The sequence below is a fragment of the Bos javanicus genome, chromosome 2, assembly GCF_032452875.1.
Source record: "Bos javanicus breed banteng chromosome 2, ARS-OSU_banteng_1.0, whole genome shotgun sequence".
Taxonomy (NCBI): Eukaryota; Metazoa; Chordata; class Mammalia; order Artiodactyla; family Bovidae; genus Bos; species Bos javanicus.
In genome coordinates, this window is record NC_083869.1 from 27,516,568 (window position 1) to 27,532,527 (window position 15,960).

Genomic DNA, 15,960 nt, shown 5'->3' on the forward strand with positions numbered 1-15,960 from the left:
GGGTAGGGTGAAAGCCAGTTACAGCTCACTTAGGAATGTTGTATTTTCCTGACATATTTTGACATTACATAACTCTTTAATTGGGGAAATCTTCATTCTTTAGGGCTGGAACACTGAGCTTTCACTCTCTCCCAGGAGTCACAGACACAATTTTTCCTCTTCATTTCATTTGGACAACAGAGGGAATTGGGACTCAGACTGAGAGGAAATTAATGCCGTTAAGAATCATTGCTATATTTTATCACTGAGAAAAGAACCCTAGGTTTGGGGTTGGGGGAGAGTGAAGAGATAATGGGATTAAAATATAGAACAGCACAAACAAAAGTAGAGAATCTTCTATAATAATGCCGAAAGTCATACTAATTCAGTACTGATGGGAGAACAGAAGTGGGTGCTTCTGAGACTCTACACCCATCTGCCAAGGGTCACGAAAAACGCCCGTCTGCAAGTCCTTTACAACATACCCACTCTTACCTTTCTTTTGATATCAGTGAACTGGGAAAACATTAAAGACCAATAAAATGACAGCTCCAGGATATAATAGTAGTGAAGGTCAGGTGTGAGTGGCTGAGGATCAAAGAGAAAAAGGCATGATTAATAATTAATAGGAAACCAAATCTGTTTCAAACATCTCAAGCTCAGTACTGGAAAGTGACATGGTCTTATACCTCCACAAATTCCAGCCCCATTCTCTCTGTCGATAAGAGAGCTTTGAAGCATTCCTCTAATCCACAGCTTAATGGAATTAGTTTTGTTTCATCTCCAACCAGAAAAGTGACAACTGGTATGAACATTTGGCTGCTGCTGCTGCTAAGTCACTTCAGTCGTGTCCGAACATTTGGCAGTGGTACCCAATTTGCGATTCATTTCAACAATCACATTTATGGTTCTCTGACATGCATCTCTACAAGATTCCTTTAGGCAACTTGCAAAAAAATTCTAACACATACACAGAAAGAATAAATCTGGACAACTCCCATGAGATTCTTTGAGATTCCTGTACTCAATTCCTTGAGTACAGGGACCAGGGGAGGCGAAAGAAGCTGGAGTACTCTATGAGTCATGGAGGCACAGTTTCAGATTCTGTCTTAATTGGAGCTTTTTTGTTTTTAGAAAATGTTCTGTACATTGTAAAGATTTTTAAAAAGATAATTCAAAAATATTTATTACAAGATCAGGGGACAAGGAAACTGCTAAGAGATACAGGTTAGGCACCTACCAGGGAATCTGAGATCAAGCCCCAGTTCCACAGTTTAAGAAGTTATAAAACTTGGGCCTTGGTTTACTTATTGGAAAATGGAGGTAACATCTGCTTTACCTGCCTCAGAGGTCCAGGAATGAGGAGAGGCTCAGAGAGGCAGGGGAAGTCAATGCTATTTATTTTGCACATAAATCCATAAAGACAAAACAGAGTTTTAAAAACACATTTTTGATGAGTTGTTTTTAATTGTTTCACTGAGTTATAATGAAATAACTTGATTTCCCCAATGAATGAAAGACCTTTGAAACTCATTACACGAACACATCCACACCACTGCATACAAGCAGCAGTATACATGGTAAATACAATTGAAACTGAAATGCTCTGTAAACCAATAACAGCATAATGACTAAGTCATATGAGAAGCACTCACGTAACCACCAACTCTAACCACCAACTCTAAGCATGGACACCAAGAAAAACAGTTGTTCCCCTCATTTATCTTTGTCAACAAAACACACGAGGAACAGGATCCTTTCCATGCAGTATGCCATTACAGGGTACAGAACCGTAAACGACAACATTCTGAGTATAATATGTAAGTTCATAAAACAGCAGTTGCGACTGAGAATTACAATTGTGTGCAGCAAGTGATTGCTTTTGATGTTACTTGAGTCTCAACCAGATGGCCTTGGAATGTTCAGCTCTCTCGGACCATGTCATGTTGCTGATTTTCAGTCTTTCTTAATTTGAATAAACCATGTGAAAGAGATGGAAATGCAAACTGGAATCCCCATTTCAATGTGTTCCTAGCCTTGACCTTGTCCTAAGGAATAGCCAACGCCAGTCCCTATCCCCAGTGTGCAATAAAGAAGAAGCAGGGCACGCCGGCTGTCCATTAACTTTGTTAAACCAAATGCCTCTAAAAAGGCGATCTATAGAATTCCAAACTCAAAAATCCACACTGCTTACTACAATGTCAGTCTCTTTATCAACAAAATACATGGTTGTATTTGTTTCTCTTAAATAATATATCTCAGTTGAACTAGAAATTCTAGAACTGTTTCAGCAAGACATTCCTAGAGAAGTCCCACTTTGATATTCAAATAGTAACTGAGCTAGAGACCACAACACATGGTAATATTACTAAATTCAAGATCCGAGGCAAGGGTATATCTGTGGGCAGGGATCTGAAATGCTCTCTGTCTGGGATATGATTTTAATCTCATTTTCAACAATGCTATTTTTGTCTATGTGTAATGGGACAAGCCCATTTTTCCATGCTCAGGGAAATGGTGTTTGATTTATATCTATAGAGGCTGCTCCTAAGTCACAAAGCGAACCAAATTCAGCATGCCTATCCCAGCTCCTTACTCGAGCTTTGCCCACTAGCTGTCGAGACAGGCCAGGGCTATTATCAGCCCAAAAGCAGATGGGCTGTTAGAAGGAGGACTTATCCACCTACTGAAGTGATCATATCTTACTCTTCAGCAAACGCACCTTCCACACTTCCTCCATCTGCTCAAGCAAGTGAACACGGATTCTGAACTAACAGAAAGTACCCTCCTCACTAGGCTACATCCACCATCAAGCAGCAGGGGCAGGGAGGGGCAAAAAGCAAGGTGGCTGCCCAACCTGCTGGGACCTGCCAGAAAGCATGGTGCTGGCTTAGGAAGAGCTCTCCATGTGTGAAAATCCAGACAGCGCTGCGTCCTTACCTGATAGGGGTAGTTGTACCAGCAATGCTTTGTATTCCACAGCCAGGGCGTCTGAAAAACATGACAGAGAAACTATTTTACATGTTTTGGAAAAGAAGCAGGATAAGAGAAGTTTACGACAGATTCTAGGCTCCCAATATTTCGGGATTTCAATAATCTACCTGCATGAGAACTGAAGGACTTAGTACAATCGGGAATGGGAGAGCAAAGAACTGAAGAGTCCATCATGCATTCTCTCTGGGGAATCTTCTAAACTCAACCGGCAGTATTTCAGGCTACTTCTACGATAGAGTCCCGGATGGCACTTTTTTATATTGTGCTGGTTCAGTAGACACATTCCTGCTAGGTAACCATCCCCAACAGCAGAGTTCTTCAAGTGTCTCGCCAAGATCCACTGCAAATCCTCCATCTCACTATTATCAATAAACAATGCTGACAGTTGATGCACATTTCTTTGAAACTCCTCCAATTCATTGTTCACCAAGCAACATTATTAATCAATTGTTTCATGCCTTGACAGTAGCAGGCAGGTACACTTATTTCAGTTGGACTAGCTCTGACTGATTCCAGGCCTGAGTAGATTAACCCTCACAGTACATGCCACCCACCCCTGACTCGTTGTCGGAGTCTTTCGAAGAAAAAACAATCTTTCTTAATTTAACAGAATCACTTGCCTTACCACAGTGTAAAATTAAAGAGAACATCTAAGTATACACAGATTCCAAACATTCTTAATAAGCAGGTAGGGTTGGTATGGATTTGAACAGACAACTCAACCATCCCCTAACACTAGCACAAACTTTCTCATATTTCTGTACTAACTTTACAATTCTTTTGTGTCCCTAATCTTGGTGGTATACATCTATATATACCTGATACACATCTTTATATTTCTTGCTATTAGGAAACATAATCTATCATTAATCCAATCTGTGTGTGGATTTATATATTGCAAAATGATAAAAATGTCATTGAAAGATTAATGTCAGATATATTTGTACTGACCTAACCTTCCTGTCAGACTTTATTTTTTTGGGCTGCAAAATCACTGCAGATGGTGATTGCAGCCATGAAATTAAAAGACGCTTACTCCTTGGAAGGAAAGTTATGACCAACCTAAATAGCATATTCAAAAGCAGAGACATTACTTTGCCAACAAAGGTCCGTCTAGTCAAGGCTGTGGTTTTTCCAGTGGTCATGTATGGATGTGAGAGTTGGACTCTGAAGAAAGCTGAGCGCCGAAGAATTGATGCTTTTGAACTGTGGTGTTGGAGAAGACTCTTGAGAGTCCCTTGGACTGCAAGGAGATCCAACCAGTCCATCCTAAAGATCAGTCCTGGGTGACTGATGCTAAAGCTGAAACTCCAATACTTTGGCCACTTCACGTGAAGAGTTGACTCATTGGAAAAGACTCTGATGCTGAGAGGGACTGGGGACAGGAGGAGAAGGGGACAACAGAGGATGAGATGGCTGGATAGCATCAGCGACTTGATGGACATGAGTCTGAGTGAACTCTGGGAGTTGGTGATGGATAGGGAGGCCTGGCGTGCTGCAATTCATGGGGTCGCAAAGAGTCAGACACGACTGAGCGACTGAACTGAACCTTCCTGTTTGGTCCCAGATCCTATAAGAGCAAAAGTTGCTCCCATCTGCACTAGGATAACTTAGTTGTCTCTCTGAAAGCCATAGAGGTATCTTTCCACCTTGCATTGATGACGATGAGGATGAGGAGGATATTAGAGAGTATTTGTAGAGTCCTCCCTATGACCATACACTTTTTTTGGAGGATACATTGTTTTTTGAGAATTCTCCTCCATGATCTATTATTTATTTAACCAATTAAATAGTTATTTCTCCTTCAAAGTGAAAGTGTTAGTCATTCAGTCCTGTCTGACTCTTTGTGATCCCATGGACTGTAGCCTGCCAGGCTCCTCTGTCTGTGGAATTTTCCAGGTGAGATTACTGGGGTGGGTTGCCATTTCACACTCACATGTATGGACTCATTTAATCCTTATAGTAAGTAGCAGTAGTATTTCCCTCATTTTATAGATAGGTAAATTCAGACCCTGAGCCCACAGGACCAGAACTGCATATCAAGCTCAGACTGTCTGGTCTTAAAGCCAAACATAGCCACTGTGACTCTGCCTTTAAGTCTGATAAAAACTGAACCAGGCCTTAGTTCAGGGAGCTAGGCAGAAGTAAAAAGCCATGCCATGCCCTAATGATGTTCAGGGATCTCTACAGCCTCGCTTCACTTAGGCATTCCTGGTTCTCCTTCCTGTTTCCTGCTTTCGCCATTTGCTACCTGTGCATTGCTGTCCACATCATGTAGTCCCTCTGCACCAAACATCCCGAAGGCCCAACCTGCCTGTCTGACTGTCTTCTCCATTTCTCATGTCCATGACATTGAGGTTTATGACTGACCAACCTCATGGGGTGATTATAAAGATCAAATGAGTGAACAAGTTAAAAAATGATGCAGAGGCTTCAGAAGTTTGATTGTCTTCTATAAACAACACAAGTCCATTGAGGAAGACATAGAAAATATTGAAAATAATAATAAGAAAAGTAATTGAATTCTTGTCACTACTAACATTTTAATATACAGCCCATTTTGAGCGTCTTTCCTATATAATATAGATATTGATACAGACATGGATAGATTTGTCCTTAAACACATACATACACACATTATTTTTAAATTTGGGCACAACACAGCAAAATCTATTTTAAAGTAGAGTACAAATATTATTTATTACCTTTCTCTCTGATAAAGCTGTTTACTATCTCTACAATCAACTGAAAGTCCCTGAGGGAAAACTATGTCATATTCTCACGTTTATCTCTCTAGCATGAGACACTCAAGGTGACAGTTCAGCATTCATTACTGAATGCTAATGAAAAGGAATACAGAATTAAATCCAAGACCTATAAAAAGGCTTGCAGTATTTTTCTGAATGTATCAGTCCCCAGTGCACAGTGCAAGCGTGTGCTTGCTTCTAAAGACATAGCAGAAATCTCCTCCACTATAGTCATCCTTCCCCTTACAGACAAAAGAGCAAAGGTATGACTCCTACTGACCCAGGAGCACCCATCATTTAGAGCTTCCCTTCCTTTGTGAGCTTCTTCTAACCCCCAGGCTTTTCTCTGGAGGCATCAGATGTGCATCACCTAGACCTGCTTGTATCACGTGTGAAAGTGGACTGATCTGCAGAAACAGTGTGTAAGTCTTTGTCTCTCACTGGGTTCTGCCTCCTTAAAGCAGGAGTAAAGAACACTGAGAATTTGATGGGGCTACCAGGGCCATGGGATTCCCAGGTGGCAGAGTGGTAAAGAACCTGCCTGCCAATGGCAGGTTTGATCCTGCAGATGCAGGTTTGATCCCTGGGACAGGAAGGTTCCCTGGAGGAGGAAATGGCAACCCATTCCAGTATTCTTGCCCGGGAAATCCCATGGACAGAAGGAGCCTGGTGGGTTATAGTCCATGGGGTCACAAAAAGAGTCATATAGCTTAAGAGACTAAACAACCACAAACAGCAACCACTCCCAGGGCCATAGCTCAGCTGGGAAGCTCGCCAGTCGAACGTTTAAATCAGCACTTGCACATACTTATTGCACACTGCATGTTCATGTGTACTTCCTACTTTGATGATACTCGATATTAATATACTCCATATGCTACATTTTTCTAGGGACTCATGTTATGGTCCCTCAAACTCTTTGAGACAGAATAAATGCTGTCTTTCCCAAAAAACAGACGAGAAGACAAGTCCATGAAAAGGTGATTCTCCTAATTTCTAATAGGTCAACACAAGTGTATGAATCTGGATTGCTGCTTATCATTTAATGTATTAGGCATAACATCTTTAGTTTCAACTGATATCATAAATCTATTGTTCTTTAAAATCAGTTTTTTCAGATATCTTTTTAAGAGCAATTTCCTTGTTCATTTGATATCAAAATGAACAATGCTTATCAGATAATGCTTATCTGTACAAGCATTAACATAATTAAGAACATAAAAAGCTGCAATATTTAGATGTCAAGAAAGAATAATGGTGATTAAAAAACACACTGAAAGCCCTCATTTTAGATGAGCCTAGCATCTTCCTACATAATTAGAGAAAAGCTCTGAACCTAGGACAGTGCAAGGTGATTCAAGCACATTTTCCGGAAATAGAAATGCCTTTTTACATGGCATTACAATAACAGGGGACAATATCAACGCTGGAAAATCCAAAAACTCAATGATTCTCAAACCTTGGCCTTCCAATATGACTCACTTTAGTTCCCCTCAAAGATATACTCTTAAATAATGATATGAAGCACTTTACAGATTTTAAAGTATTTTATACATATTACTTCATTTAATTTTCATAACAACACTGTAAGTGCTCAACTAACACAGCATGCAGGTGCCAGAAAGGATAAAGAACATGTTGGCATGGAGGCTCCTCAGACTATTAAAATGCAAGTTCTGATTCAGTAGGTCTGGCTTGGGGCTGATATTGTACATTTTTGACAAGTTTCAAGATGATGCTCAGACCTTGGACCACACTTCGAGTAGTAAGGTGCTACAGAAAAGTAAGGAGGATGATCCAACTTGGTATTAGCAGGTGTAAGACACTTTGCTAGGCACTTTGTTATAATATTTCACAATTCAGTGTTAGCTGAATAAATGAATGAATTATTTCTCATCTTTACTGTAGCCATATGGAACAGAAGTTGTTAGTAAAACAGTAGTTAGCTGGAGACAGTGCTTCTCAACCAACATCCATGCTTGCTAGAACCACACACCTACGATATATATGGTGGAAGAGATGTGAGCAGGGTTGACATGGGCCACTTTGGGATGCCACCCCTAGTGATGAATGTGAATGAGCTGTTCTCAACCTTTCTCCATTTCCATCAGAGGAAGATAGTAAGGGCTGGAGCTGTCGTCTTTGACCCTGAGACAGAAGTTTCTGTTGATGTTAGTGTCAGAGACCTCCTACTAGCCCTGGTCTGCTTACCTCGGACTATATGTGTGAGACAGATAAATTCCTATCATTTTTCTTATACATATATACAATAGCCTGTATTCTCACTAATAGAGTCATCTAATAGTTGCAGGACCCACCATGGATTCCAAAATTCAAGGAATCCAAAATCCTGCATTTTGTTGTGGTAGTCTGGGGTGACTTACACATTGTAAGACAACTCTTCATATATGGTACTTAATAGCTATTAAAGTGTGTGTTTGTGTGCTCAGTCACTCAGTCGTGCCCAACTCTTTGTAACCCCACAGACTGTAGCCTACCAGGCTCCTCTGTCCATGGGGATTCTCTAGGCAGGAATACTGGAGTGGGTTGCCATGGGGATTCTCTAGGCAGGAATACTTGAGTGGGTTGCCATGCCCTTCTCTAAGGGATCTTCCCAGCCCAGGGATCAAACTCAGGTCTCCCACACTGCAGGTAGATTCTTAACTGTCTGAGCCACCAGGGGAGCTATTAAAGTACACATCAACTAATTTCAATTTAAGAAGACTTAAAAAACATCTGAACAAGGTTAAGACCATAAAAGAGTACATAATGAATGACTTTTATGCAAACTAGTACAGCCACTATGGAGAACAGTGTGGAGATTCCTTAAAAAACTGGAAATAGAACTGCCTTATGATCCAGCAATCCCACTGCTGGGCATATACACTGAGGAAACCAGAAGGGAAAGAGACACGTGTACCCCAATGTTCATCGCAGCACTGTTTGTAATAGCCAGGACATGGAAGCAACCTAGATGTCCATCAGCAGATGAATGGATAAGAAAGCTGTGGTACATATACACAATGGAGTATTACTCAGCCATTAAAAAGAATACGTTTGAATCAGTTCTAATGAGGTGGATGAAATTGGAGCCTATTATACAGAGTGAAGTAAGCCAGAAGGAAAAACATAAATACAGTATACTAACGCATATATATGGAATTTAGAAAGATGGTAACAATAACCCGGTGTACAAGACAGCAAAAGAGACACTGATGTATAGAACAGTCTTATGGACTCTGTGGGAGAGGGAGAGGGTGGGAAGATTTGGGAGAATGACATTGAAACATGTAAAATATCATGTAAGAAACGAGTTGCCAGTCCAGGTTCGATGCACGATACTGGATGCTTGGGGCTAGTGCACTGGGACGACCCAGAGGGATGGTATGGGGAGGGAGGAGGGAGGATGGTTCAGGATGGGGAACACATGTATACCTGTGGCGGATTCATTTTGATATTTGGCAAAACTAATACAATTATGTAAAGTTTAAAAATAAAATAAAATTAAAAAATAAACAACTTTACAGAAAAAAAAATAACATTCTCGATTTAAAACACAATGTAAAATGACATTTTCCTTATGTTGTGTACATCTGCTCCCAGACACAATACTTGAGATACAACTTGGCCACACGCACATCCAACAGTAGCACAGTGTCCGGGGGAGGCTTCTGCAGCTCTTACCCTGAGCAAACCCAACCCCAGCACCGGGATGGAGGTCAGACGTGCTGCTGGAGGTCAAAAGCAGTCCTCATTCGCCTTTTGACTAAATGCATAAGATTCAAGCACTATGTATTCTGTGATTATTTTTTAAGTAGCCTTTTTTTTTAAAGTGTCAGCAAATGTGAGTTTTTAAAAAATCCGGTTTCTTTTTTATCAATTGTTCTGTAGAGGTTTCATAGTGAATAGGACTAACAAAAATAGATGAGGTTTGATCATTTCACTTTACTGTCTGGAATAAGATAGGTTTGGTCTTATTTTTTTTGAAGTTCCATTTGATATACTTCTTAAAAACAATAGTTAAAAAATAAGTGTTCTATTAATTTCTGAGAGTTTGATATTGAAATTCCAACTAAAAGTCTTAACTTATCTACTTAAAACAAACCATTGTAATACGTAGTGGAACTATATGGAACCTTGTTCTGTATTCTCCAAAGTCTCCAGTAACTGTGTTATCATACTTTCATAATTCAAAAAATAAAAAAGATAAAAAATAAAAAGGGCTCAGCAGATATAAACAAGATCCTACTGTATAGAACACAGAACTATATTCAATATTCTGTCATAAACCATAATGGAAAGGAAAGTATATATGAAATATATTCCTTTGCAATATGAAAAGGAATGTAATATATATATATATATATATATATAAATAAAACTTTGAATATATATGAATCATTTTGCTACAGAGGAGAAATTAACACAGTGTTGTAAATCAACAATACTTTAATAAAATAATTTTAAAAATAAATAAATATACCTTTCAGTTATTATGATGATGGATCAATCATCAGATATTAAGAAGGCCTTGTCCAAGCTAATAAAATGTACAACACTAAGGGTGAGAAGGCAATGGCACCCCACTCCAGTACTCTTGCCTGGGAAATCCCATGGATGGAGGAGCCTGGTAGGCTGCAGTCCATGGGGTCGCTAGGAGTCGGACACGACTGAGCGACTTCAATTTCACTTTTCACTTTCATGCATTGGAGAAGGAAATGGCAACCCACTCCAGTGTTCTTGCCTGGAGAATCCCAGGGACGGGGAGCCTGGTGGGCTGCCGTCTATGGGGTTGCACAGAGTTGGACACGACTGAAGCGACTCAGCAGCAGCAGCAAGGGCGAACCTTAATGTAAACTATGGATTTTGGGTGATTATGATACGTCAGTATAGGCTCATCAGTTATAACAACTGTACCACTCTGGTGGGTGATTTGATAGTGGGAGAGAATATGCATATATGAGGCCAGGGGTACATGGGAAATCTCATACTTCAATTTTTCTATGAACATAAAACTGCTCAAAAAATTAAATCTTTAAAAAAATTAAGGTTAACTCAGATCACTGACACTTATCATGCCTCGTAAACTAATGGAATAACTGAGCTTGAAGGAAAAGATCAGAAAAAAAGGATGCTCAGTTAAACTGGCAAGTGTTAAAACGATTAAATGGAAATATAAATACACATACACACCTTTTTTTCCCAAGAATCAGTTGGTGCCTTCAGCTGAACAAATAGTAGTCTCTTTGAATTAATAAATATTTTGATATAACAAAAGAAGATGGATCATAGAAAGTATTAAAAAACATTTCATTGCCTCATCAAAAGTGCGAAAGATGTGTGGGTCTTTACCTGAAGTCAGCATCTGAGAAGCAAACTTTCATCTTTCACTATTTCCATCCCAACTCCTAGGTGGCTTTCATAAAGCTCAGGTGTGACAACTAACAGTGAAGGAATACAGTCTAGGAGACATACTGGCTTCTGAATAGTTTAAGTATGAAATACACAGAGCCTTGGATTATGTTTTTAAATGCCAGGAAGCGAGATCCTTGAACTACTCTGAAATTTCTTTCACTGAGACTACTGAAAACGCTTTAACTGAGTTACACTTAAAACTTACACCTTTGGCTTATATTGTAGATGTACTGTAAGAACTTGAGAAAATGCTTCCTTGTCTGCAATGTCTTTATACTGGAAAGGTTAACATTAGGTAACCACTGAAACTGAATGTATAAGTTCCAGTGATATTTTTCCTTTTAAATTTAGTCTAACAGGGAGAATTCTCTTTGCAAATGTTTAGCATGTTTCCTGTTACCAAATCATTATCTTTTCACCATGGTTTTGGGAAATTAGTGTCTAATTCTGAAGCTCAGTCACAACAATTGTTACTATCTCAACATTTTTGCTTCTTTTTCCTTTTGTGGGTACTTTTTGATGGTAATATCTATATTAACAGCTTTATTACATAAACATTGTGAATTCTCTTCAGAAATGTTGAACAGCATAATTTCAATGAATATAAATCAAATCCATTCAAAATGATAATCTACCATTTTCATTTAATACATATTGTGAAGTAATTCAGAATCGAAATATTTTATGCTTTGTAAGTTTAAAAACTGATCAATAAACTGTATTTGGGATGAAAAGAATGAAGCCAGAAGTCTCTGAGCAGCCTGAAGATGAAGTTGGTCAGTGATGAGTAGTCTAGAACAGTCTCCAGCATGCAAGAGTTACCCTTTCCTCCTTTGCTGGGTCAGGAGATATGTCACTATAAATCTACAAAGCAGAGTGGTGACCCCTCCCTAGAGGCCCTTGGCATCTGCATTAGCTTTGAAAGCTCTTATGATGTGCAAATGTAATTTAGACTTGACCTCATGGTCATTATATAAAGATAGCAGCTTTTCATATTGATCAAACTTTTAAAAAGATGCTAGTCTTCTGGACCTAGTGAAGTATGTGCTTTCAGCACACTCAGCAATCAATTTAGAAAGTAATATGCAGATCTGTCAAGCATACAAAAATAGAAGGAATTCCTCGGAGATGGGTATTGAGGTTACAGGGTTTCCTTGAGGGCTTCATCACAGAGCCAAAGAGAAAGAAATCTTAGTGGCTTTTCCATGACATTTAAAACCTTCCAGCCATTTAAAACTGGATGCTTGGGGCTGGTGCACTGGAACGACCCAGAGGGATGGTACTGGGAGGGAGGAGGGAGGAGGGTTCAGGATAGGGAACACGTGTATACCTGTGGCGGATTCATGTTGATATATGGCAAAACCAATACAATATTGTAAAATTAAAAAATAAAATAAAATAAAAATGAACTTGGTACAAAAAAAAACCCAAACCTTCCAGCAGTGGTTCTCAACTTTTTCTGCCTATGCTCAGCTGAGGGACTCCACGTGCACCTCATAGTAACTGAGGCTGTGATTCTCAAGAGCCTGGAGAACAGGAGGCTTAAAAAGACACCTGTCCACATTAATTCAGATGTGTACTTTCCTCTGGGCTAGTGAGAATCACTGCAAAGCAGAATGGACAGATTAATTCCATGTTTAGAATAGAAATTAGGGATAAAGGAACCAGATGAAGAAAAGGGAAGAAGAAATAAAAAGAGGTGGAAAGACCTACAGGGAAAGGAAAATCCTGAGAATGTCAACATGGGGGTGGGGGAGGTAGGGGAGAGATGTGTGGGGAGAGATGTGTAGAGACGGTGGCCAGTGCAGAATTTGGGAATGAAGCCAATCAGAATGGCCGCTGGGAACAAAGAAGAACAAAAGAGCATTGCTCACCACCCAGTTTCTACAAGGGTTATGTTGACCCACTGCAGTCACCCGATGCCAGCACAGCCCTGAGAGGAATTCAGGATGAAAACAGGATGAAACACTGTGTGCTGTGGGTGAACAGGCCCCACAAATGGATGGATTTCTCAGGAAGAATTTCAGTGACCCTGATTCTTGAATCTTCCCATATATAGACAAACACTAAAATCATTAGCTTGAGATATCTGTTCTTTATGACTGGCAGTGACTTTTTATGAAAATGTATTCTTGACAGTATGTATTTCCTGGCCAAAAAAAAAAAAATTAATATATATACTGCCTCTTCCCACCTGTTTGGAGCAATTCCTCAGAGCTGTCTCCTGGGGTATAGTCCTCAGTACAGTTCTTTTATTTAAGGTCTTAAGACCTTGAATAAAACTTAACTTTGCAACTCTTATGTTGTATGTTTTTCTTTAAGACAACACTATTAAGAAGCACAGAATTAGTCAAAAGACCATATAAGGAAACAATTTATAACACAGAACAAAAAATTAAGATCTCTAATGTGTAAAAAGCCCATAAAAATTGATTAAAACATTTAAGTATCCCATCAGAAAAATGGGGAGAAGATACAAACAGGCGACATACTAAACAAACAAACAAAATGTGACCAAAAACATGTGTAAAAATTACAGGTTAAAGTGAGACAGAATTTTTTTTTACCTGAGTCTGAAAATACCTGAAGAGGTTTATACCCAGGGGTTAGCAGTGTATAGGGAAAACAGTACTCTGCAAACTAGAATAACCTTTCTAAAAAGTAATTTTGTCTTCATAATCTGTACTTCCTTTAAAGCAGCATTTATTGTTTAAAAAAAAATCAGACTACCATTCCTTTTCTAGTAATGAAAAATCGAAATAAATGTAATTGTTCAATAAAATTGAACACTGGCATGTTCCTATCTGGGATTCAGTGGGTGCAGGCTCTGAGATGAGAACATAGGTGCTGGCTGGTTATTTGGGAGGTGACCCCAGGAAACTAGAAAAACGGGGAATACCCAGGATGGTTTTCAGGAATGAGCTGGTTACTGTTGTGGGCAACTACACCTCAACTCCGCTGAGGACCTCTGCAGAATTACAGAGCACACATCTTACAACTGTGCCAACACAGGACAGGGAGGCTAAGGCATATATCTACCAACTCTCATAGCCCATTGGTTGAGGTTCCAGTATTAATGCCTCCTTGGGTCTAGGTTGTACCTTCCTGTGTCTGGTAATTTGCAGCTTAGGAGAAAGCAGAGCAGAGACAGGGCACAGCTCCTATCTGATGTGGGACACTGTCAAAAGTGCATGGCACTGTCCACCACAGCTGTGCTAATATCAGATGGACTATGGGGGTATAACCAGCACATTCACATTTTAAGTTAAAATCAAATTGCAAGTAGAATATACAGTGTATCTTGTGTTTAAAGTAGATATATACAGATATATATTTACACACACACACACACACACGAAATATGACTGGCAGGATATTTACCAAAAGTTAATTAGTGTTTATCTTCAAGTAATGAGTATCTCAGATGATTTTCACTTTTTAAAAAATGTTTATATTTCAATATTAAACTACGCAAGTATTTGTAGCTATAATTTTCTACAATGAACAGGGCATATTGCAATAATAAAAAAAAGCTAAGTCTATGTACCTTTAATAGGTCCGATTTAAAAAACACATTTGCTCTATATTTAAAGATAACATTAATGATATTAACTATTACAATCCTCAAATTATTCAATAATTCCAATTAATTTAGAACTAAAAACTAGTATATGAAACAACTGCCTTCAGAACATTTATGTGTTGACTTTGATATTTCAAGTATAAATCAATCGTCAATAATTTAATTCTAAATTCTCCATTAAGAGAAAGTGAAAAGGGGAAAATAATAAGATGAGCAAATAATGCAGAATAAAGTTTGCATTCATTACAGTGATGATCAATCATTTTGCCACCCACCCTACCCACTCTCATTTCAAAGAGCCTCAATAACCTCTTTCTTGTCTGCTTAGCTGCTCAGTCATATCCGACTCTTTGCGACCCCATGGACTATAGCCTGTCAGGCTCCTCTGTCTGTGGAATTCTCCAGGCAAGAATACTGGAGTGGGTTGTCATTTCCTCCTCCAGGGGATCTTCCCAACCCAGAGATCAAAATCACATCTCCCATGTCTCCTGCACTGTAGGCAGATTCTTTACCTACTGAACCAATGGGGAAGGTGAGCACTATCTTATTACTTCTAAACCAGTTTACCTGCATTCTAATATCTTTCTGCTAATATAATTGCACCCTCTTGTTTACTTGCTCTTTCAAGTATTCAGTGGCCTCCATGTATCAGATACTCTTCTACACATGAAGATACTGGGGACAAGTTCTCCATTTTCTAGGAACTTACCATCTGCTGGGTAATCAAAACAAAACAATAAGATATAGATGAAGTAAACACAGGCTGCAGAGGGGCAGATACACCCAGCCCAGTCTGGAAGGGAGAGGTGGCAGGGGACAGCTCCACTAGGTGGCACCATAGTAGTTGAGGACAGAAGGACAAGCAGAAGATGGTGGATGGAGGAGAGGAACTCAGATGGAAGAACTTTAAAAAAAATCTTTCAGGAGTCATGTCATAGTTCCAACATCATTTTCATAATCCCTTTCTTTGCCTTATTCTCCAGAAGCCTAAAAAACACTAAATGCCTTCTCATTTCCAAGTCAGAAGGTGAAATGTCTCTGGCTGGCTGTCCATGTTTCTGCTAGGTTGGCTGTCCACCAAGTAAGACGAACTCCACTCTGCCCAATAAATGTCCCCTGCTCTCCTCGGGCCAGGCACCTTGCTGTGTGCACCTCATTAATTCCCATCTCCATGTCTTAACTACTCCTGCACCTTGTATCTGGCTTGTCATCTCTATCCCACTGCCTCTTGGTCAGTATCCT

At 39.4% G+C, this 15,960-nt stretch overlaps 1 protein-coding gene across 3 annotated transcripts in view; it reads right to left on the minus strand.

Moving 5' to 3' along the window:
• The window catches only part of CERS6 (ceramide synthase 6), a 356,538-nt gene that overhangs the window by 84,590 nt on the left and 255,988 nt on the right, over nt 1–15,960 (minus strand). For all 3 annotated transcript variants that reach the window (XM_061436080.1, XM_061436093.1, XM_061436090.1), the window contains exons 5-6: nt 2,920–2,970; nt 475–567 (exon numbers count right to left, since the gene is read on the minus strand). In XM_061436080.1, coding sequence (XP_061292064.1) covers nt 475–567; nt 2,920–2,970 — 144 coding nt within the window. The remainder of the gene's footprint in view (nt 1–474; nt 568–2,919; nt 2,971–15,960) is intronic.